Consider the following 24795-nt stretch of genomic DNA (forward strand, 5'->3'; position numbering starts at 1 on the left):
GAATCCTTTGTAACATCCCTTTGCGAAGTCAGACTATGTGTTTTCCTGAGTTCTGTGAGCTGCTCTAGCAAATTAATTGAACACGAAGAAAGGGTTGTGGGAAATGCAATTTATAGCTGGTTAGTCAGAAGTGCAGGTGAAACAACCTGGGGCTGGCAACTGGCCTCAGAAGTGGGTGGTAGTTTTGTGGGACTGAGCCCTTAACCTATAGGGCCTGATGATATCTCCAGGTAGTTAGTGTTGGAATTGAACTGGAGTACACCCATCTGGTATCTGCTGTAGAACTGATTCCTTATGTCAACCAAGAAGAGGTGAAAGGGCCAGGCGCGGTGGCTCACACCTGTAATCCCAGCACTTTGGGAGGCCGAGGCAGGCGGATCACAAGGTCAAGAGATCGAGACCATCTTGGCCAACGTGGTGAAACCCTGTCTCTACTAAAAATACAAAAATTAGCCAGGTCTGGTGTGCATACCTGTAATCCCAGCTACCCAGGAGGCTGAGGTAGGAGAATTGCTTGAACCCGAGAGATGGAGGTTGTAGTGAGCCAAGATCGTGCCACGGTACTCCAGCCTGGTGACAGAGCAAGACTCCGTCTCAAAAAAAAAAAAAAAAAAAAAAAAAAGAGGTGAAAGACCACACTGCAAAGCAGTAAGACAAGGTATTTAAAAAAAAAAAAAAAAGAGAGACAGGGTCTCGCCATGTTGGCCAGCTCGGGGTCAATTGATCCACCTGCCTCGGCCTCTGAAAGTGCTGGGATTACAGGCACAAGCTACCACATTTGGCCAAACAAGACATTTGTATTGGCCGGGCGCGGTGGCTCAAGCCTGTAATCCCAGCACTTTGGGAGGCCGAGGCGGGTGGATCACGAGGTCAGGAGATCGAGACCATCCTGGCTAACATGGTGAAACCCCGTCTCTACTAAAAATACAAAAAACTAGCCGGGCGTGGTGGCGGGCGCCTGTAGTCCCAGCTACTCGGAGGCTGAGGCGGGAGAATGGCGTGAACCCGGGAGGCGGAGCTTGATGGTGAGCCCCAGATCGCACTACCGCACTCCAGCCCGGGCTTGGCCACAGCCAGACCCGTCCTGCAAAAAAAAAAAAAAGAAAAAAAAAAAAAAAAAAAAAGACATTTGTATTGGGGCCCAGAAATTACAATCTGGGCCAGGTGCAGTGGTTTCACGCCTGTAATCCCAGCACTTTGGGAGGCCGGGCTGCGGGCGGATCACGCAGGGGTCAGGAGGATCAAGACCATCCTGGCCAGTATGGTGAAACTCCCTCATTCTTACTGTAAAAATACAAAATTAGCCAGGCCTGGTGTGGCGGCTACCATCCCAACCACCAGATGCAAGGAGAACGGCCAGAACCCATGGTAAAATTTTTGTCAAGACGAGATCACACCCACTGCACTCCAGCCTGGGTGATAGAGCCAGACCTGGCCTCAAAAGAAATTCACACCTGGGGCGACACAGATCCACCCCAGCTTCAAATGGCCTGGGAGGTTTTAAAAGAAAGTAGAGGGCATAAATAAATTGAGCTGGGAAGAATTCACAGGGAGGGCTGGCTTAGTGGCTAATTTAATCCATAGTTGATTGGTTGCCGCTGTTCAGGAGTTGTAGCACTGGTGAAATTCAGCTTCCATGGAAGCAGTGGCTTACCGCAGCTCTTTGGCCCCAGTCCAGCTTCAAGGCAAGTCTTATGTCTTTCTGCTTTTGTGCTTTGGTGCTGCAGGTTGTGCAGGCAGTCCTTCTTAGAATGGCTTCGCAAGTCCATTTTAGAGCTCTGGACCAAAGCACCTACTCCCAGGTATCACTTTCTACATCTCCCTCTTTGGATCAATAAGATCCTATAGCTTTGTTATTGGTTGGGCTTATGACTAATTATGTTTCCCTAGGAGCCAGAAACACTCCAGTCTAGGAGGTCAAGGTCCCAAAAAGAGCGGTTGTCAAGTTGGTGCACATCCAAGCTTCCAAGATTGGTCAAATTTGAGTAATAAGGGGTCTATTTTAACAAGGAGGCCTGCATTAGTCTATAGTAGTTAGCTGTATATCAGGAGAGGCATACATTTGATTAACCATGTCTAAATGTTGTGACATCATGATTTTAACATCTTGTATACAATGGGACATACAGCTGCTCAGGTCCTGGGTCCCTTGACTGTGGCTTGCAGAATAGCAGAGCAGCTTTTGGATCCTGCTAAAAAGTGCTAAAAAAATACACTGAAAATCAACTGATAAAAGATGGATTAATAGGAGAAAAGGCATACAAGTTTTATTAATGTGCCTGGCGGGGGGGTGGTGGGAAGGGGAGAAATCACAGTGATTATCCCCCAACCCCCAATGGGGTGTGGATGTTTATATACCCTTTTTCATAGGGGAATAAGGAGATGGGGAACGTGTATAATTCTTTTGAGGAGCAGTAAATTATTATCAGGGAGAATAAAAGGACTAGGGAGACAGAAATTAACTTGTAAATGATTCTCTTTGGAATCTGAATGAGCCTGAGGGGCAGGCCTTATGAAAAGGTCTATCCATGTGTGGCTGTATTTCTCAGTCTTCATTTCTTTGATAGATAACGAGATTTGAAGGACAGAATAGAAGGCAACTGTGTTTCTTTTAGTAAGAAGCTTTCTTAGTCAGACAAGGAAATTCCAGAGGGAGTTCCTCTCTGCCCTTGGTTGAGACAAGAATAAGACAAGGTTAGAGGGACCTTGACTCTCAGGCTTGTTTCTCAGGCCTTTCCATTTTCAAAAGCACCCAGCATGCCCAAGTACCATCATTTTCTGTGCTTCAGTATTCTCTAGTCTGAAATTTCCCTAGAAGTTTCACAAACGAAATAGTGAGTTGGCCATGAAGAGAAAAATCAAGTTAAATAGAATAGAATTTTGGCTGGGCATGGAGGCTCACACCTGTAATCCCAGCACTTTGGGAGGCCGAGGCAGGAGGATCCCTTGAGGTCAGGAGTTCGAGATCAGCCTGAGCAACATGATGAAACCCCATCTCTACTAAAAATACAAAAATTAGCTGGGCATGGTGGCACGTGCCTGTAATCCCAGCTACTCAGGAGGCTGAGGCAGGCTGAGCAGTGAGCCAAGATCGTGCCATTGTACTCCAGCCTGGGCAACAGAGCAAGACTCCATCTTAAAAACATAATTAGCCAAGTGTAGTGGCAAGCACCAGTAGTCCCGGCTACTTGGGAGGCTGAGGCAGGAGAATCGCTTGAACCTGGGAGGCAGAGGTTGCAGTGAGCCAAGATCGTGCCACTGCACTCCAGCCTGGGTGACAGAGCGAGACTGCATCTCAAAAAAAGAAAAAGAATTTTGATTTTGGTAAGCCTGTCAAATATCAAAGGTTTAAAATTAAATATTTAATCAAAATGCTGTGCACAGTGGCTTGTACTTGTGGTCCCAGCTACTTGGGAGGCTGAGGTTAGAGGATCTCTTGAGCCTAGGAGTTTGCATCCAGCCTGGGCAACATGGTAAGACCCTGTTTCTAAAAAAAAAAAAAAAAGAAAAATAGGGTGCAGAGGTGGCATTGGGATAGGAGTACGACTACAAAGGAAAGGTGACACAGGACAAGCACAATCAGATAGACATCTGCTTGGCGCCAGGTTTGATTTGTTCTGAGGTTTTCATTAGAGTTTTTGAGTTGGCATTGTTCTTAGGGATGCTAATTTAGATTCCTGGAGTCTTTTTGATACCTCAAGATGCCAAATTACAGTAGACATCCCCGTCGAGCTGTTTAATCTTTCCTTTTATCCCTTTTATTGTTTTTTTGAGACAGGGTCTTACTCTGTTGCTCAGGCTGGAGTACAGTGGTGCGATCATGGCTCACTGTGGCCTTGACCTCCTGGGCTCAAGTGATCCTCCCACCTTAGCCTCCCCAGTAGCCGGGACTACAGGCACTTGCCACTACACCTGGCTAATTTTTTTATTTTTTATTAGAGATGGGGGGCTGGGCACGGTGGTTCATGCCTGTAACCCAGCACTTTCGGAGGCCAAGGCGGGTGGATCACCTGAGGTCAGGAGTTGAAGACCAGCCTGGCCAACATGGGGAAACCTCACCTCTACTGAAAATACAAAAAATTAGCCAGGCATGGTGGTGCATACCTGTAATCCCAGCTACTTGGGAGGATGAGGCAGGAGAATCGCTTGAACCTGGTAGGTAGAGGTTGCAGTGAGCCGAGATCGCATTATTGCACTCCAGCCTGCGCAACAAGAGTGAAACTCTATCTCAAAAATAAACAAACAAACAAACAAATAAATAAATAAAAATAGAGATAGATTTCACCATGTTGCCCAGGCTGGTTTCGAACCCCTGGGCTCAAGGGATATTCCCACCTCAGCCTCCCAAAGTGCTGGGATTATAGGCGCCAGTCATCGCACCCAGCCTAGCCCTTTTAATTGCACATGAAGAAAAACATGTTTTGTGAGATAAAAGCATCTCTGGGTTGGCTACTGTAATTCTAGATTACTTTTACTGATATTGGTTCACTAAGAAAGAAATTTGTGAGACGAAAGACTGTCACTTTTGTACATAAAACCAGCAGGGGTTCTGGAAGTGGGACTCGCCACCTATACACTTAGAAGTCAAAGTCCCCATAGGTTCTCACTAAAAAGGGAAAATCCCTTTTCGGACAGCTGGCAACCAAGGACATTGGAAAAAGAACCTCAACCAAGGTAGGGGGTTAGGGAATGAGACAACTCATCAACAGGTCTGTGGCCATGGGAGGCGTGTAGAGCACAAGGGGTTCCTCCTGCAGGAACTGTGCTTGAATCTGTGGCCGTCCCAGAACAAAGAAGAGAGTCGCTTCTTTGTCCCACTCAGTTCTGACACCATTTAATGTCATCCAAGGGGCAAAAGACCACAATGCAAAGCTGCAAGACAAGGTGTTTTTATTGAGGTCTTAGAAATTGCAATTTGGGAGACAGATTCAGCTAGAAGCCACTTGTGTTCTGAAGAGAGAGGGTAGAGGAGGGGGTTTTTAAAAAAAGCTGAGGGTGATTAGACAAGGTGACAAGTTGTTTTGAAAGAGGCGATTGGCTTAGTACAAAAATCCATAGTTTATTGGTTGGTGCTGTTGAGTTGTAGTGCTGGTGAAATTCAACTTTCCAGGATGCAATGGTCATTGCAATTTGGCCCAATTCAAAGGTTCAAGGTAAGTTCCTGTATTGTTTTTTTTTTTGAGCTTTTATTTTTTTCAAGTTGCAGGTCATGTAGGGAGTCCTTCTTAGAATGGCTTCCTCCCTCCATTTTAGAGCTCTGAACCAGAATGATGTCATTTATTTTATTTTATTTAATTAATTAATTTTTTTTGAGATGGAGTCTCACTCTGTTGCCTAGGCTGGAGTGCAGTGGTGCAATCTTGGCTCACTACAACCTCTGCCTCCTGGGTTCAAGCAATTCTCCTGCCTCAGCCTCCCGAGTAGCTGGAATTACAGGCACACACCACCACGCCCGGCTAATTTTTGTACTTTTAGTAGAGTTGGGGTTCACCTTCACCATGTTGGTCAGGCTGGTCTTGAACTCCTGACCTCGGGTGATCTGCCCACCTCGGCTTCCCAAAGTGCTAGGATTACAGGCAGGAGCCACTACACCCGACCCAGAGTGATGTCATTTTGTATATCATGTTTCATACTAGCTTAATGTGTGGGGGAACTGCCCCCCCACTGCCATATCTGGTATCAGAAGTGTGAGAATACACTAGGAGAAACCTTGGGAAGTGCTGGGATTACAAATGTGAGCCACCATGCCCAGTCTAATGTGTTTTTGTAACTTCAAATCCTCTCTGAAACAAGATAAAGAATAGATTTTAAAATGTTTAAAAAAGACATGCTGACGGGCATGGTGGCTCATGCCTGTGACATGGTTTGGCTGTGTCTCCACGCAAGTCTCACTTTGAATTGTAATAACTGCCATGTGTTAAGGGTAGGGCCAGGTGGAGATACTGGAGTCATGGGAGCGATTTCCCCCATACTATTCTCATGGTAGTGAATAAGTTTCATGAGCTCTGATAGTTTTATAAATGGGAGTTTCCCTGCATAAGCTCTCTTGCCTGCTGTCACGTAAGACATGGCTTTGCTTCTCATTTGCCTTCCACCATGATTGTGAGGACTCCCCGGCCTTGTGGGAATGTGAGTCAGTTAAGTCTCTTTCCTTTGTCAATTACCTAGTCTTAGGTATCTTTATTAGCAGCATGAGAACAGACTAATACACTCCTATAATCCCAGCATTTTGGGAGGCGAAAATGGGCAGACTGCTTGGGCCCACGAGTTCAAGACCAGCCTGGGCAACATGGAGAAACCATCTCTACTAAAAATACAAAAATTATCTGGGCATGGTGGTGCATGCCTGTGGTCTCAGCTATTCGGAGGCTGAGGCAGGAGAATCGCTTGAACCCAGGAGGCAGAGGTTCCAGGAAGCCAAGATTGTGCCATTGCACTCTAGCCTGGGCGATAGAAGGGGACTCTGTCTCAAAAAACAAAAAACAACAACAAAAAAATTAGCTAGGCATGATGGAGCATGTCTGTAATCCCAGCTATTCGGGAGGCTGAGGTGGGAGGATCACTTGAGCCTGGGAGGTCAAGGATGCAGTGAGCTGTGATCATGCCACTGCACTCCAGCTTGGGTGACAGAGTGAGACCCTGTCTAAATAAATAAATAGGAAAAAATTTTTAAAAAGATAGGGTATTTAGTGACGATCACTGAAGGACTTTCATCAAAAGTAACTGATGTGCCAGTTTTTTGACACCTTTATTCATAAGTCAGTATAGTATTTGTCAGTTTGAATGTTACATACATGGTAAAATAGATTATGAAAAGTATCATATTTACAATAAGAACATTATTTTATATAACGGACTCACCAAATATGCAACCTCTTGCAACAATAACACAATGGACTCAACTCTATCCTTTGAATGGACCAATTTCATGATTCTCCTAAAAACTTTTGAGTTCAGTATAGTTTCTTGTTGCTTCTTTCTGTGATCCGGTGCTTAAGAATCAATCCCTGCAAACCAGCCAGTGGAACCAGACCTCTCCAGAATTAAGAAGAGACAGCCATGGAAGAAAGGACACAAACCCAAAAGTCTCAAGCGCTGTGCCATATGCTTGATTTCAGAGCATTCAGACACTCAAGGTCAAGTGTGGGGCCATATATATGTATGTCCTCTCATGTCAAATGCTACAGTGGCTACAGTTAGCAGGATATCGGAGAGAGGAGGCATATCGTGGAGGAATGAATCACTCCCAACAATTATGTGAGCATTTCTAAAAATTCAATACCAAGGATTCTCGAAAATACAAGTTTACAGACAGAAGCTATACACTTAGCCATGAACTGAAGTGCATGTGCAGTATCAAGAAGGAGGAGCTGTGCTTATGAAACCACACACATCTTATTTATCTCTAATTTTAAAATAATTCTTTCTCTTATTGGGTATGCAAGTGAGCAGTGGAGAAAGTGGTGCATCTGCAATACCTGAAATTAACAACAAAAAAGGAAAAAATAAAATTAAAAGTCATCATAGGAGGATGGATTTGAGTCAGTTTAAAAATGGCTGAGATTAGAGGGTGGATCATAGATGCCCCTCTTCCCCATTAAGTACAGAAGCAGAATATGTAAGAGAGAGCATGATGGGCTAGCAGACTGGGATGATGGGAGAGCTCCGAAGTAATTAGCAGATTATAAGGATGGAATGGAGGCATGTTGTTAATTTTTCTAGCTTATAGAGTAAGCTGACCACTCACCAGCTGGTGCTAAGGATTTCAATGCTTCCAGAAGATGTGGGCTAGAGAACTTTATTAGGCATCGGAGGGGTTCTTCCCTCTCAGCCAAGATGCTCCCATTTAAATCACTTTTGAATTTCGTTTCAAGCTGTCAACGAACATATTTATAAATGACTATTAAATGTATTGTACAAATACGAATGCTAAAATATAATGAAATCAGAATAACATTCCATTAATTCTTGTCGTGAAGAAATAAAGGATTTAACAGGGGTAGGAACCATTTAATCTGCTAACTGCAAACACAGAGGGCAGGTCAGGCATGGTGGCTCATGCTTGTAATCTCAGCACTTTGGGAGGCCGAGGTGGGTGGATCACCTGAGGTCAGGAGTTTGATACCAACCTGGCCAACATGGTGAAACCCCGTCTCTACTAAAAATACAAAAATTAGCCAGGCATGGTGGTGGGCGCCTGTAATTCCAGCTACTCAGAGGCTGAGGCATGAGAATTGCTTGAACCTAGGAGTCGGAGGCTGCAGTGAGCCATAGATGGTGCCACTGCACTCCAGCCTGGGTGACAGAGTGAAACTCCATCTCAGAAAAAACAAAACAAAACAAAACATAGAGGGCAACTGGTATATCAAACAACATTCAAGGCAAAATGCCAGCATGCACAGTGCCTGCCACATGGGAGATGTTGACTGTCAGTTCCACCCTCAGGTGCCCGTTACAGTTTGCATTCTTAATGGAAAATTAATGCTCTCTTTTGCAATCTGTAACTTCAGTGTAAAAATACCACATTTTTTTTGAGACACACTGAGATTTCTTTCTTTCTTTCTTTTTTGAGAGTCTCATTTTGTTGCCCAAGTTGGAGCGGTACGAATATGGCTTACTGCAGCCTTGACCTCCCTGGCTCAAGCCATTCTCCCGCCTCAGCACAAATAGCTGGGACATGCCACCACGCCTTGTATTTTTGAATTTTTGTAGAGACAGGGTTTCGCTATGTTGCCCAGGCTGGTCTTGATCTCCTGGGTTCAAGGGATCCGCCTGCCTCCGCCTCCCAAAGTGCTGGGATTATAGGTGTGAGCCACTGTGCCCAGCTGAGATTTCTTTTTACCTTCTAATTATGGGATATTTTAAACACATACAAAAGTAAGGAGCATGGTATGAGCCCCATGTGCACATCACCCAGGTAAAATAATTATCAACTTGTGGCTGAGCGCGGTGGCTCAATCCTGTAATCCCAGCACCATGGATGGCCGAGGCAGGCAGATCACCTGAGGCTAGGAGTTCGAGACCAGCCTGGTCAACATGGTGAAACCCCGTCTCTACTAAAAATACACACAAAAAATTAGCCGGGTGTGGTGGCGGGCACCTGTAATCCCAGCTACACAGGAGGCTGAGGCAGGAGAATTGCTTGAACCTGGGAGGCAGAGGTTGCAGTGAGCCAAGATCGTGCCACTGCACTCCAGCCTGGGTGACAAAGCGAGACTCCGTCTCCAAAAAAAAAAAAAGAAGTGAACCCCAATACCATTACCATACCATCTGATATCATCAAATATCCATGAAATTCTAAATTTCAGTTTTTTTTAAAGTGATCATTACATTTCAGAGGCAATATAGTAAACTATGTGGTGGATGAGTAATGTCTGCGACTAACTCAAATGGTTCAAGTAAATGCACCAAACTGTTAACAACTGGTGAACTGAAGCGAAGAAAAATGGATGTTCATTGGAATATTCTTGCAAGTGTTCTGAAGATTTGACCCTTTTTGTTGAGACGGAGTCTTGCTCTGTTGTCCAGGCTGGAGTACAGTGGTATTATCTCGGCTTACTGCAACCTCCGCCTCCCGGGTTCAAGCTATTCTCTTGCCTCTGCCTCCTGAGTAGCTGGGACTACAGGTGTGCGCCACCATGCCTGGCTAATTTTTGTATTTTTAGTAGAGATGGGGTTTCACCATATTGGCCAGATTGGTCTTGAACTCCTGGCCTCAGGTGATCTGCCTGCCTCAGCCTCCCAAAGTGCTGAAATTACAGGCATGAGCCACCGCGCCTGGCCAGATTTGACATTTTTCCAAATAGAAAAGGTAGGAAAAAATTAGTAGAAGCTACGAATAAATGTGTACCTTGACATACAGAATAGTGCCATTCTGAGATGTGTATAAAGGGAAGTTTAGAAAGCACATTTTCTGCATGCTAGACCCGTGGCTCTCATGCTTGTGTGTGCAGACTCAGCTGGAGGGCTCGTGAAAACAGAATGCAGGCTCCCACCTTCCCCAGTCCAGTAGGACTAGGGTGGGGTCAAGAATTGGCATTTCCTCTCCCTTCCCAAGTGATGCTGATACTACTAATCCAGGGACTATGCTTCGAGAACCACTGTTGTAGTTTATCGCCTGTTTAAAGGAACTAGTGTAAAGCCTGCCATTAAGGGACCCAACTTGAAAGGTGTCAATCCATTTCTCCCACTAAAACTAAATCATATCAAACAGGCTTTGGGCCTAAGTGAGCAGATCAATGGCAGATTTAAAGTGTGGCCTGTAGCTATAGAAAGGCTAAAGAGAAAAAAACTTATTGGAAGGCTTGCAGGCAGTAAGGTGTTTTGAGTATGAGCATGGACCGAAATTAGAGTGATCACAATATAAGCCTCAAGTTCTCCTAGTGGTGGCAGTGGGTTTGCATTAAACACCTGTAGCCCCTGCCCTGGCCTTCCCGGTGGGCAGCAGCACATGTCTGGAAGGCACACTTCTGGAACAAGCCACATTTGTGGTACTGCCTAGGTTACTGGCTTTTCTCCATGTGATGCCGGCTGGAATATGTAATGACTTACCTATTCTTTCTTTTATTCAGCAAGTATTTATGAGTGCCTATTATGTGCCAAATACTGTCCTAGGTTGTGGATGGGCTAGAATGGTATAATCTACATTTTTTCCCCCTCAAATATATAGATTACTCCCAGTTATGCATAACTGCATTAATATGTAAGATGAAATGAAAAGGCAAATTCATAATTTCTTTCTTTTTTTCGTTTTTGAGATGAAGTCTCGCTCTGTCGCCCAGGCTGGAGTGCAATGGCGTGATCTTGGCTCACTGCAACCTCCGCCTCCTGGGTTCAAGTGATTCTCCTGCCTCAGCCTCCTGAGTACCTGGGATTACAGGTGTGTGCCACCACATCCAGATATTTTTTGTATTTTTAGTAGAGACAGGGTTTTACCATATTGGCCAGGCTGGTCTCGAACTCCTGACCTCAGGTGATCTGCCTGCCTTGGCCTCCCAAAGTGCTGGGATTACAAGTGTGAGCCACTGCGCCTGGCCCAAATTAATAATTTCTAAAAGTCTCCTTTGCTCACACAGGAACTTATAAATCCAATAAAGAGGTTTATTTAATTCATAAATTTATTACATGAAATTTAAGTGACAAATGAAAAAGGAACAGTTTCTTAGATTTGTCTTCCACTTAAGGTTTTTGTTCTTTTTAAAAAATGTTGATATCTTGTAGTTAATATTTATTACGACGTCTTACCTTATATTGTGCAAATTCTAGCTGTGGTTGAGGATAATCTCCAAATGTTTCTTGAGTTATTCGTTGGACTCTCTCTTTTTCTACTATGTTTTCATGTATGATCCTTGAATCCACTATAGGTGGAAGATTTCAAATAAAACAGCCATTAGGAACATATTTCATCCTTAAATTCTTCTCCTTTCATTCCTAACCCTTCAAATTGTTTGTATAATTTTAAAATAATATTTACTGTTTCTTTTCTTGGCTGTAATAATTTCTTGTGTGTGTGTGTATATATATATACACATATCTAGTAGATATACATATATCTACCTATATATCCACGGCACCCAGCCTATATATGTATTTTTTTTAAGAGATGGGGTCTCGGCCGGGCACGGTGGCTTATGCCTGTAATCCCAACACTTTGGGAGGCCGAGGCGGGAGGATCGCTTGAGGTCACGATCGAGACCAGCCTGGCCAACATGGTGAAATCCCATCTTTACTAAAAATACAAAAATTAGCCGGGTGTGGTGGCAGGCACCTGTAATCCTAGCTAGTTGGGAGGCTGAGGCAGGAGACTCGCTTGAACTGGGAAGCAGAGGTTGCAGTGAGCCAGGATCACGCCACTGCATTTCAGCTTAGGCAACAGAGTGACTGTCTTAAAAACAAACAAACAAACAAACAAACAAACAAAACAATCAAAAAGAGACAGGGTCTCACTATGTTGCCCCATCTGGACTGGATCTCTTGGGCTCCAGCGATCTTCCCACCTTAGCCTCCCAAGTAGCCAGGACCACAGATGCATACCATTGTTCCTAGCCTCACCTATGTATTTTTAAAACTGGAATTGTGAGAGACACACAATTTTATATCCTGCTTTTTTTTACTTAAAATGAGATCAACAGCAGTTCCTATGACACTGGAAAATCATAGAAGTGTTTAGTTTTTAACAGTGGCACATTTCATTGCCAAATCTCTACTAAGAGATAGGAAAGTTTTCTTTTTTTTATGAATTTATATTTTACCCCACCACTTTTGTAAATTTAGTAGTTGTGTACTCTGTTCTCTTGGGTTTTCTAGTGACAGACTTTAGACATCTGTGAGTAGCAATAGTCATGATTCTGATTGTTCTAGAAGTTTATCCAGTGCATTAAGAGCATGGGCTCAAGATCCAGACATACCCGGATTTCACTCCTGGTTTTGCCACTCCTTAGCTGTGTGACTTTGCCTAGAGAGTTACCATACCTCCCGGAAACCCAGTTTCCTGATGAATAGTGCTTATTCATGGGACTTCTTGTGAGGATTAAGGAAAGACTACATATAAACATCTTAGTGTGCCTGGCATACAAGAAATGCTCAACAACTATTAGCTAATTTTTGTTTTTGTCATTATTGTTTTGTTGTTTATTGTTATCCTAGTAAATCCTAAAGGAGACCTATGGTAGATTAGCTTTCCTCCTTCAACAGATATTTCCTTTTCAATTTTTCTGAAAACAATGAAAGTTGTGAATTAAGATCCTAGTATACACGTTTTACCAAGTGAAAGAAATCTATAAGGGAATGATGCATTTCCAAAATTCAGTTTTATATTAACACACACATACTGTTTATATCCAGTCCAAGGCTTCTTTCCTGTAGAGGTGTTGTAGAGTTGTGAGTTTCAAAGGTCTAGGGAAAAAAAAAAGTGAGTATTTTACTAATTTTGACATCTTGATGTACACATATTAATTTTTTTTAGTATATTAAAGTATGCCAAACGCTTATTTTTTTCCAACGGAAAGGTCCAAGGCCATATCCTGGCTCAACTGAGCAGGACACTGACAAGGAGGCTGCTGAGCCTGCAACTCGACCATTCTGTTTGAGGAGCTCTGTGCTTTATCATAGAAATGGATCTGGCGAGTGCAAAGCCCAGGGAATCTATGGAAGCATTTGTACTGTGGTATTTCAGCGTCGTCAGTGCTGAATCTTTATAACCCTAAAAAACTTACTGAGATTGCTTTTGGAAAAATAACTTTCCTTCTCTAAGTCTGAATCTCTTGAACCCCTTCTCCTACCTTCACTCACTGAATCCATTGTTTTTATAGTTTAGTGCTTGACAACGTGGATTTTCCTAAGAATGCCACTGTCTTTGTTTTTTTTTTTGAGACAATATCTCAGTCTGTTGCTCAGGCTGGAGTAAGTGGCATGATCATGGTTCGCTGCAGCCTCAATCTCCCTGGGCTTTGGAGATCCTCCTAACTCAGCCTCCCAGGTAGCTGGGACTAAAGGCACGTGGCACCACGCCTGGCTATTTTTTTTTTTTTTGAGACGGAGTCTCGCTCTGTTGCCCAGGCTGGAGGGCAGTGACGCGATCTCCGCTCACTGCAAGCTCTGCCTCCCGGGTTCACGTTATACTCCTGCCTCAGCCTCCCAAGTAGGTGGGACTACAGGCGCCTACCACCACACCCGGCTAATTTTTTTGTATTTTTAGTAGAGACGGGGTTTCGCCGTGTTAGCGAGGATGGTCTTAATCTCCTGACCTCGTGATCTGCCCACCTCGGCCTCCCAGAGTGCTGGGATTACAGGCGTGAGCCACTGCGCCTGGCATGCCTGGCTATTGTATTTTTTGTAGAGACGGGTTTCGCCATATTGCCCAAGCTGGTCTTGAACTCCTGGGCTCAAGGGATTTACCCTTCTTAGCCTCCCAAAGAACTAGGGTTACAGGCATGAGCCACCGTGCTTGGCCACTACTGTCATATTATAGCAGAACAGTTTATATCAATTTGGTGAGAGGGTAGTAGGTAGGAGAGGATGGCTAGGGAAGAAAATCATGATCTAACTTGAAAAAATATATGTATTATTTATCTTTTATTTTGTAGAGACGGGGTCTCCCTATGTTGCCCAGGCTCGTCTCGAACTCCTGGGCTCAAGCATTCCTCCCACCTTGGCCTCCTAAAGTGCTGGGATTATAGGCGCGAACCACTGTGGCTGGCCTCATGATGTAAGTTCTTAATGTTAGTTCTTCCTTAAGGAGGGACTGCTTGCACAGAGCCATCACTTCTTTCTGCTTAGAACAGATGAAAATACAGAAGTATAACATCTCTAGTGGCTCAAAGATATACACAGAGCATTAACAATCCACTCACAGGAGTGTCAACACATATGCAGACATTTGCCATGCATAATTGGAAAAAACACCCCTGCATCTGTAAGGACAGATCTGTATTTGTCATTAGAGGGGAACATTAACATTCAAATAATTTTAACACATGAACTTTGGGACTTAAAAAACCACTGCTTTTCTCTTTAATTCCAGTGCCTGTATAACCTACTTGACTGATGGGACAAAAAGTTAATTCTTCTTTTCTGTTGTTTGACAGAATAATATATTTCGCTTCAAAAGACAATGTGAAGTTACTCTAAAGAGAAAACAAATTCTAGTGTGATCAGCTGATTTGGAAGCTGAGATCTACAACATAGACTCCAATAACTAATGACTGGTATAAAACACAATACAATTGTAAAAAGATGGCTGTGAGGAATTTTTATTTTCCTTTCATGTTCACTAATTGTAAGCTTTCTTCATTTCAGTAATATCTAAAGTGATCTCCTCTTGTCAGAGGTAGATTTTCCCAGTAGCTACTTTTCCCAGTAGCTTCTAACTCCTGTGTGAAAGAGAAAATAAAGATTTACCTTTAAAGAGAGTCACTGATTGGCTCACCTGATTATACTGTTTAAAAACAATAGCCTTAAGAGAGTCCAGATACCGACTTCTCAGGTCCATTTTCACAATCTGATGGTGTTTGCTAGCAACTGTCAGCGCCTTGAAATGAAAATTTGCAAGACCATTATTAGGATTACTGTCTCTGTGTTTGTAATATTTGTTGAAGTAAAATGTAAGAGCAGCAATTAGTGAATAGTTTCCTCATAAATGTAAAAAGAAGTCTAGAGAAAAATCTGATAGCCTGTTACTGAGCTTCAAAAACAAAGTGGTTAATACCATTAAGATTCTGATAAATGCAGTCTTTTGTATCAATTTTTTAGAAAAGTGATCCTGTTTAAAGTTAGAAGTTACTAATAAATCAAGTTCAGACTTAGGAATAAACAATAAATACTCAAAATGTTACTGTTTTTGAATACCAGTCATCTAATACTATATATAATGATATTGCCATACAAAAATGCAGATATGTATGCTTTAGGACAAATACTAAAGAAAAAAGTGTATACTGAATATAGCTTATAAGAGTTTCCTGTCATTAGGGAAAAAGAAGACTGAAACAGAATTCCTATGATAGGATAAGATGTTTACCCAGATCTAGAGAATAGAGACAAGCACGCCTTAAGATACACAATAGAAATGAATATTAGTCCACGCAGTGGCTCATGCCTGTAATCCCAGCACTTTGGCAGGCCGCGGCAGGCGGATCATTTGACGTCAGGAGTTTGAGACCAGCCTGGGCAACATGGTGAAACCCAGTCTCCACTAAAAATAGAAAAGTAAATTAGCCAGGCTTAGTGGTGAGTGCCTGTAGTCCCAGCTACTTGGGAGGCTGAAGCAGGAGAATCGCTTGAACCTGAGGGGAGGAAGGTGCAGTGAGCCAAGATTGCCTCACTACACCCAAGCCTGGGTGACAGAGTGAGACTCCATCTCAGGAAAAAAAAAAAAGAACATTAGCCTTTGGGGTAATGTTTAAACTACCTGTGGCAAGGTGTACTCACCTGTCTGTAAGTGGATGAAAGACCACTATGTATCATGGAGGAGGAGACCCCAAATGTAAAGAAGTATTTTAAGGAAATAGAAGTGAGTAGCAGTCTTTGCCATTTCAATAAACCACCAAAAAACTTAAATGACAAGCAAGTAGTCACAGGGACCCTAGGGCTCGCCTGGTCACAACAGTGGAGTCCTTGGTACTCCACACCGCACCTCCACCCAACTCTGCTGTGGAGTGACAGGACATGATGCAGCCAGGATGGCAGAGCTGCCCCCCTACAACCAGCTGACGTGGCAGCTCTGGAACCAACTGAAGGTGCCACTGTGGTTGTGAATGCTAATAGTGGCAGCAGCAAGTGCCAGGCCAATTTAGGGAGAACTAATTTGGGGAAAGATGCTAGGAAGCCTGTGATAGTAAAGGCAGAACCATAAAGAGAAGCAGGCTCTGAACAGAGGCTACATCTTATGTGGAAGCAGTCTCCTTGTGTATGGAATGTGGGAGAAATGGTTACAAAGGAAAATAATGTTTATTAATAAGCAAATTATACAATTATGAAAAAGTAATGTGGTATATTTATTTGTAACCATGTGGAAATGTTGTTACTTTTTTTTTTTTTTTGAGATGGAGTTTCTTTCTCGTTGCCCAGGCTGGAGTGCAATGGCGCGATCTGGGCTCACTGTAACCTCCGCCTCCCGGGTTCAAGCAATTCTCCTGCCTCAGCCTCCCAAGTAACTGGGATTACAGGCGCCTGCCACCACGCCTGGCTACTTTTTTTGTATTTTTAGTAGAGACGGGGTTTCGCCACGTTGCCCAGGCTGGTCTCAAACTCCTGACCTCAGGTGATGCACCGACCTCAGCCTCCCAAAGTGCTGGGATTACAGACATGAGCACCGTGCCTGGTCTACCCTGGCTTTTATGAGAACTATCTTGTCAAAGGCAATAGCAAACTTTGACAGTAGTTATTTTGAACGAATGGAATAGGGAAAAGGGGTATGAAGCTTTGAAGACTTTTTATCTTTAGAGACTTCTGTATCGGTTGCATTTTTTATATTAAGTATGCATTATTTCTAGATCAAAAAACAATAAAGTACAGCTCCAATCTAATATCTTATGCCATGTTCCCATCTGCAGATAACAACACCCTCTGTTTCTTATTTTAGGAGAACAAGAATTACATGTGGTTTTCTGTGTCTTTTTTTTTTTTAGAGGTGGGGTGTTGCTTTGTCTTGTGATCACAGCTCACGGCAGCCTCGGACTCGTGGGCACGAGCAGTCCTCCCACTTCAGCCTCCCAAGTAGCTGGGACCACAGGTACATGCCACTGCACCTGGCCTGGCATTCTCTATCAAATACTTATTGAGCAGTTAAAATCTATATAGATCTTTGAGATAGGATAATAAAATATTATAGCTTGTAATAATTTGTTCCATACCTGACCCAGAAGCGGTGTATTGCGCCTCAGAGTGGAGGAGGACTTGAAGGCATACGGAGTCTGGGAGTAGTATACCACGTAGGTAGGTTTGTACTGGTTTGGCTTTGTGTACTGAGTTCCCCAGGCGATTCGAATCCAGACTGCATTCTCCTCAGTTTCTCTGAAGCTGACTGTCACCTTATTTAAAAAAAAAAAAAAAAAAAAAAAAAAAAGGCATAATTTCCTAATTAAAATTTCATTGTGGCATCAACTCCAGGTGCTTTTTAGGGGTAAACAATGATGTCCCTATGCTTGTGTATGTGGGTTGAGACCTGGCAGTCTTTTTAGGGGTGAACAATGATGTCCATACACTCGTGTATGCAGGCTGAGGCCTGGCAGACTTCTTAGGGGTGAACAATGATGTCCCTATACTCGTGTATGCAGGCTGAGGCCTGGCAGTCTTTTCTGCTTTTCATGAGTATTTTGGGAATCTTTGGGAAAACATTTTGTGATTTTTTTAAAAAACATCCTTTTCATTTCTTCTTTTTTCTTCTGAGACTAGGTCTTGCTCTGTTGCTCAGGCTGGAGTGCTGTGGCATGATCATAGCTCGCTCACTGCAGCCTCGACTTCCTGGGCTCAAGCGATCCTATCTTGCCTCCCTAGTAGCTGAGACCATAGGCATGTGCCATCATGCCTGGCTAATTTTTTTAAAGTTTTTTTGTAGAGGTGATTGTTTTTTTAGTAATTTCTTGGATTTGTCCTGAAAACTGTTCTTCCATCTCTAAGAGTTTATAAGGTAAGGCAGCCTTACAAATGAAATACTTGTTTTATAATGAAGCCTTCTTAGCATCTAACCCAGACCTAGCACACACTATAAAGTTTAACAGTAAGATTTCTATGTAATTAGGCTGGGTGTTGTGGCTCAAGCCATAATCGTAGCACTTTGGGAGGCTGAGGTACGAGGATCGCTTGAGCCCAGGAGTTTGAGACCAACCTGGGCAACACAGTGAAACTCAATATCTACCAAAAAAAAGAAAAGGCAGGCACAGTGGCATGTGCCTATAGTCCCAGCTAGTCAAGAGGCTGAGGTGGGAGGATGGCTTGAGCCTGGGAGGTCTAGGCTATAGTGAGCCGAGATCATGTCAGTGCATTCTAGCCTGGGCAACAGAGTGAGACCATGTCTCAAAAAAAAAAAAAAAAAAAAAAAGAAGACAAAAGGAGATTTCTGTGTCATAATGGGCTTGAAAATATACTGTTCCTAATGCTCTTATGCATTTAGCTCAGAAGCTAAAAACTCCTCTAAAGGAATGTTATATGACGAGACCAAAGGAAGTACTACCTTGTATCCATTTCATGAATAAAATACAGGCCTTTCCAAACTTTTAAATATGGTTGCCAATTGGTCTGGAATTTAATAGCCTGCTCCTGGATTATCAGCTCCCCTCTGATTCAGCTTCCCTTTAAAGCTTTGAGCCTAGAAAGTAGGGACTTGAGTGAGATGCACTTGGCTTGCCAAAGTCTCTGTTTCCTCCCTCTGAGATCTTGTTCTAGGAAAAGTGGGTGGTTACGGTGGCACTAGCAAATTCTGCCCATTCTTTACCAGCTTTTCCAAATTCCCTCAGTGCAGGAGACAATAAAGTTTCCCCAGTCCAGGGTATGGTGGCGTAGAGCTGTCTGACTTTCCTGAGTGAGCAGCACAGAGCTTGGCCCCAATCACGTGCTCAGTGGGCCTCTACTGGCTTGAATGGAAGATCGTCTTATTCTGAACAGCTTCTTTGTTTCACATAACAAAAGCAAAAACATCTGTAAAATCAAGGGTGCTTCAGGTCTGCACTGACCATTACTGGAACTACTAGTTACATGTGGCTATTTAATGTAAAATCATTAAAGTTAAATAAGATTAAAAATTCAGGCTGGGTGCGGTGGCTCACGCCTGTAATCCCAGCACTTTGGGAGGCCGAGGCAGGGAGATCACCTGAGGTTAGGAGTTCAAGACCAGCCTGGCCAACATGGAGAAACTCCATGACTACTAAAAATACAAAAATTAGCTGGGTGTAGTGGTGCGCACCTGTAGTCCCAGCTACTGGAGAGGCTGAGGCAGAATAATTGCTTGAACCCAGGAGGCAGCTGCAGTGAGCCGAGATCTCGCCACTGTACTTCAGCCTGGGCAACAGAGTCTCTGTCTCAACAACAACAACAACAAAAAGATTAAAATTTCAGCTGCTCAGTCACATTAGCCTCAAGTGCTCAGCAGCTACATGTGGCTGAACTGAACAATGCCAATACAGAGCATTTCCATCACTGCAGAGAGCTCTGCTGGACTGAGCTCCTCCAGAAAAAGCAGCCTCAGGCCCTGAATGGACAGGAGAGAGGAAAGGGAAGTTTTTATAATATTTACAGCGTGTTTTTGATATGGAGTAGAACAGTATGAACTATTACTAACTGAATTTCTTACAAATAAAAAAAAAACTAAGATAGTAGCAAATTTTAAGTGCACAGATGTTATGACATTGAATTTTATGTAAAAGATGAATTTTATTCTTACATTTTTTAATGCTCTCTGAAGAATTTTCTTAAATGAATTTTTGAATTGTTTCATATCAAAAAGGTCAACATCTTCACCTGCCAAAGTGAAAAAAAATAAAGAAAAATCAAGAGAGCTACAATGTTTTCAGTAAATACATTTGCAAAGTACCATGAAACTAAGCATTTTGTATAATTCCAGAGTAATAATGATTAAATCAAACAAATGCTGCTAGTACTTCTGACATGGCACCAAGAAATATGTTTCTCATTTTCCATAAGTAAGTAATAAATAATCACCTCATTTTTAAAGAAATGAGGAACATACTGCTATTCTTTTTTTTTTTTTTTGATATGGAGTCTTGCTCTGTCACCCAGGCTGGAGTGCAGTGGTGCGATCTCAGCTCGCTGTAACCTCTGCCTCCTGAGTCCAAGCCAAACTATCAAATACAAATGTGCAATTGTATACAGAAAATATTACCTGGTCCTTTAGTCATCTGAAAAACATCCCAAACTTTCTGGTGCTGATGAAATTGCGTATCTGAGAGAGGGAAGAAAGGTTTACTATTAGCATATCATAGAACTTTGAACTAATATGCTTATAGATATTTCTATACTATAAAACTGGGGAAAACAGTAATTCATAAATTGGATTATACAGATTTGTGTTCAAAATATAAACTTTATATGGATTAAATTTATTTCATATAAATAAAGCAAATCATAATTACTCAATTCAACCGACTTAGATGATAACTACAGTTGAGTTTTGGTATTTATTCTCTTAGCCCATTTATTCTATTTCCACATAAGCCTGCCCCACAGAATATCACATTAATCTGGCACGACAGGGAATGCTGTGCCCCACAGGACCCACATTTGAGCCAGCTGTTTCTCTGCCTGGAGCCTCTTTTCCTAGCTCCTTACACACCCCACTCCCCACCTCATTCTGCTCTCTACTCAGAGTAGTCCCCACCGTGATCACCCTACCCCAAACACTCTGCGTTAGTTCCCAGTTCCTGTTGGAGGACTTATCACTACCTGACGTCACATTATGTATGTATGTATTATTATTATTTTTTGAGACAGAGTTTCACTCTTTGTTGCCCAGGCTGGAGTGCAATGGTGCAATCTCAGCTCACTGCAACCTCCGCCTCCCAGGTTCAAGTGATTCTCCTGCTTCAGCCTCCCGAGTAGCTGGGATGACACACGCCTGCCACAACACCCGGCTAATTTTTTGTATTTTTAGTACAGATGGGGTTTCACCATGTTGGCCAGGCTGGTCTCAAACTCCTGACCTCAGGTGATCCACCCGCCTCGGCCTCCCAAAGTGCTGGGATTACAGGCATGAGCCACTGTGCCCGGCCACATTATTTATTTAGATGTTCATTTGTACACTGCCTGTCTTGCCAATTAGACTCTGATGGAAATGAGGGACCTGGTCACTGTTGTAGTCCCGGGTCTAAATTGTGTGGCATAAAGCAAGCACTCAGTATTTGTTTTGTTTTTCTAAGAGACAGGGTCTCACTATGTTAACTGGGCTAGACTTGAATTCGTGGCTCAAGTGATCCTCCTGCCTCAGCCTCCCAGGTGTCCCACACCACCACAACAGGCTTCAGTATATGTTTGATGAACGAATGAATGACTAAGTATATGACAGAAAACACCTTTCAGGAGTTACAAACTTGGAGTATCTTGGAGTAGAAATGGATCTAGGAAGTTAGCAAGTTCAACCATATCCCTTCATCCTTCTGGCTTAAAACTCTCTCTGCACTGACCTGTCTGTGTCTCTGGACCTCATACCAGGTTTTCTTTTCTTTTTCTTTCTTTTTTTTTTGAGACAGAGTCTCCTGGTGTTGCCAGGCTGGAGTGCAGTGGTGCGATCTTGGCTCACTGCAACCTCTTGTCTCCTGGGTTCAAGCGATTCTCCTGCCTCAGCCTCCCGAGTAGCAGATTACAGGTACCTGCCACCACGCCTGGCTAATTTTTTGTATTTTTAGTAGAGATGTGGTTTCACCATAGTGGCCAGGCTGGTCTCCAACTTCTGACCTCAGGTGATCCACCTGCCTTGGTCTCCTAACGTGCTGGTGTGAGCCACTGTGTCCAGCCAGGTGCTTAATGAATTTTTGAATGAATGTATGAGAAATGGGAATGGTGTGGATCCACCTTTTATGCCTGAGAGAATCCAACCACTGAAAATGAGATAAACTAAATCAGAGGCAGATGCTCTAAATTCAGCAATAGCATGAATTGGAGCATGCCATGAGTTGGAGCAAAGTATTACTAAAGATAATTTCTGTTATACTTACAGAAAACAGCTAATACATAATGATTGCAGTTAGTTAATACCAGGCTCTAAGTATTTAACTTGTACTCTTATTTAATTCTCACCATAACCTTATGTGATATTATCACTATTATACAGATGGGTCAAATGATAATACCAGAGATGATGGTATGCCACAGAGATGTTAACCAACTTCCTACAGGGCTCACAAGGAGGCAGTAATGGAGCCATGAAATGAACCCAAGAAATCTGGCCCCAGGGCCTGTGTTCTCAGCCCCTACATTATGCTGCCTTCTGATTTAAAAAAACCAGACATCTTGAAAAAGTACAGACAGGCAAGCTAGACAAAAATCAATGAAATGGAAGGGAGGAGAGGTGAGAAGCTACACTGTAATAGGAACAAATTTTCAGAAAGTTATTTTCAAATCCTATAGTAATAGTACAGATGCTTCTTGACTTATGATGGGGCTATGCCTGATAAATCCACCTTGAGGTGAAAATAATTCACCTAACCTTCATATATCTTAGCTTAGCCTAGCCTACTTTATGTGTGCTCAGAGCACTTATAGCCTACAGTTGAGCAAAATCATCCAAGAGTCTTCTATCATAAACTGTTGCATACTTCATGTAATTTACTAAATACTGTATGAAAGTGAGAAAAGAATGGTCATATGGGAACTCAAAGTATGGTTTCTGTTGAATGTCTGCTGCTTTCTTTTTTTTTTTTTTGAGACGGAGACTCGCTCTGTCGCCCGGGCTGCAGTGCAGTGGCTGGATCTCAGCTCACTGCAAGCTCCGCCTCCCGGGTTTACGCTGCCTCAGCCTCCCGAGTAGCTGGGACTACAGGTGCCTGCCTAGTTTTTGTATTTTTTTTTTAGTAGAGACGGGGTTTCACCATAAACCGTGTTAGCCAGGATGGTCTCGATCTCCTGACCTCGTGATCCGCCCGTCTCGGCCTCCGAAAGTGCTGGGATTACAGGCTTGAGCCACCGCGCCCGGCCTGCTGCTTTCATACTACTTGAAAAATTTTAAGTTGAGCTGTTGTAAGTTGGCAACCTGAGTAATACAAAGCCTAACATTTACTTTATGCTAGTTACCATGCTAACAGCTTCTCAGGCTCTACCTCATTTAATCCTAACAAGAATCTTGTGAAGTAGATACTGTACTATTATCTCTGCTTGAAGTCTAAGGCTCAGAAAGGTGATGCAACTTGTCAAACAACATATGGCTGAGTGACATACTGGGATTTGAAACAAGGTCTCCTCGACTCTAGAATCTGGGGCCTTATATACAAAATTGCTTCTGGGACAAGTACAGCGGTTCACCCCTATAATCCCAGCACTTTGGGAGGCTGAGGAAGGAGGAACACTTGACCCCAGGAGCTGGAGACCAGCCTGGGCAACATGGCAAAACCTCGTGGCAAAAAATACAAAAAATTAGCCACACATAGTGGTGCACTCCTATAGCCCCAGCTACTTGGGAGGCTGAGGTTGGAGGATTACTTGAATCCAGGAGGCAGAGGTCACGGTGAGCTGAGATGACGTTAAAGCACTCCAGCCTGGGCGACAAAATTGCCTCTGATGAAACTGATCAGTTAAGCGTAAATACCAATCACTAAAACTTACAAATGATGTCTAAAAGGGCAGCGTCATTGAGACTTGCACGCTTTTCCTAAAAGAGAAAACAAATTATTTAGTAACCATGGTGATAGATTTGGTTCTATCCCATTTAAAACACATTTTAGGATTGGTTAGAACAGACTATTTGTACGTTCTCAGTACTTTACTGACAAACTGTCTCCAATCTGTTCTCCTGTTAACCAATGGACATTCTGACTGATTCATGTCTTAGTCCAGGCATTCACAACCTTCTCTCACAATTTATTCCTCATTCATCACTGTTAACTTCTTGATTTTTACAAAATTAACTTTATTGAAGTATAATTATCATCCATTAAACTGTTTAAATATATATTTTAAATATATTTAAAGTATACAATTTGATACATTTTGACTTACGAATATACACACAAAACCATTACCACAATCAAGACAGTGACAATATCCACCAGCATTGCCTCCCAAATTTTCTCGTGTCTCTTTTTTTTTTTTGAGACAGAGTCTTGCTCTATTGCCCAGGCAGGAGTACAAAGGTGCACTCTTAGCTCACTGCAACCTTTGTCTCCCAGGTTCAAGTGATGCTCCTGCCTCAGCCTCCTGAGGAGTTGGGATTACAGGCGTGTGCCACCATGCCCAGCTAATTTTTGTATCTTTAGTAGAGAAGGGGTTTCTCCATGTTGGCCAGCTGGTCTCCTAACCCCAAATGATCTGCCTGCCTTGGCCTTCCAAAGTGCTGGGATTCCAGGCAGGAGCCACTGAGTCCAATCTTGTGTCCCTTTCTTATCACCGCCCACTTCCTTCCACTCTTCTTGGTTCCCATGTCTCTACCTCCCAAGCCTTAGTCCTAAGGCAAACGCTGATCTGCTTTCTGTCATTACAGATTTGTTTACATTTTCTAGAGGTTTATATGAATGTTAACATAAGTGTGTACTCATTTTTTGGTCTGGCTTTTACTCAGCACAATTATTTTCATATCCATCCATATGTTAGCATCTATGAATACTTCATTCCTTTTTATTGCTGAGTATATCCACT

General features: G+C 43.0%; 1 protein-coding gene across 2 annotated transcripts in view; it reads right to left on the minus strand.

Annotated features, from left to right (window-relative positions):
• Nucleotides 1–1928: 1928 nt before the first annotated feature.
• Nucleotides 1929–24795, minus strand: part of CENPN (centromere protein N) — a 29827-nt gene continuing 6960 nt past the window's right edge. Inside the window, exons 3-11 of one of the 2 annotated variants that reach the window (XM_017953592.3) lie at nucleotides 23767–23812; nucleotides 20336–20395; nucleotides 19877–19953; nucleotides 17352–17528; nucleotides 14927–15028; nucleotides 12831–12894; nucleotides 11245–11357; nucleotides 7748–7874; nucleotides 1929–2202 (exon numbers count right to left, since the gene is read on the minus strand). In XM_017953592.3, coding sequence (XP_017809081.2) covers nucleotides 2021–2202; nucleotides 7748–7874; nucleotides 11245–11357; nucleotides 12831–12894; nucleotides 14927–15028; nucleotides 17352–17528; nucleotides 19877–19953; nucleotides 20336–20395; nucleotides 23767–23812 — 948 coding nt within the window. In that variant the 3' untranslated portion in view covers nucleotides 1929–2020. Of the gene's footprint in view, nucleotides 2203–6724; nucleotides 7479–7747; nucleotides 7875–11244; nucleotides 11358–12830; nucleotides 12895–14926; nucleotides 15029–17351; nucleotides 17529–19876; nucleotides 19954–20335; nucleotides 20396–23766; nucleotides 23813–24795 lie in introns of those variants that run through there. The other variant, XM_009196934.4, reaches the window with a different exon arrangement.

This window comes from Papio anubis, chromosome 18 (genome assembly GCF_008728515.1).
Source record: "Papio anubis isolate 15944 chromosome 18, Panubis1.0, whole genome shotgun sequence".
Classification (NCBI taxonomy): domain Eukaryota; kingdom Metazoa; phylum Chordata; class Mammalia; order Primates; family Cercopithecidae; genus Papio; species Papio anubis.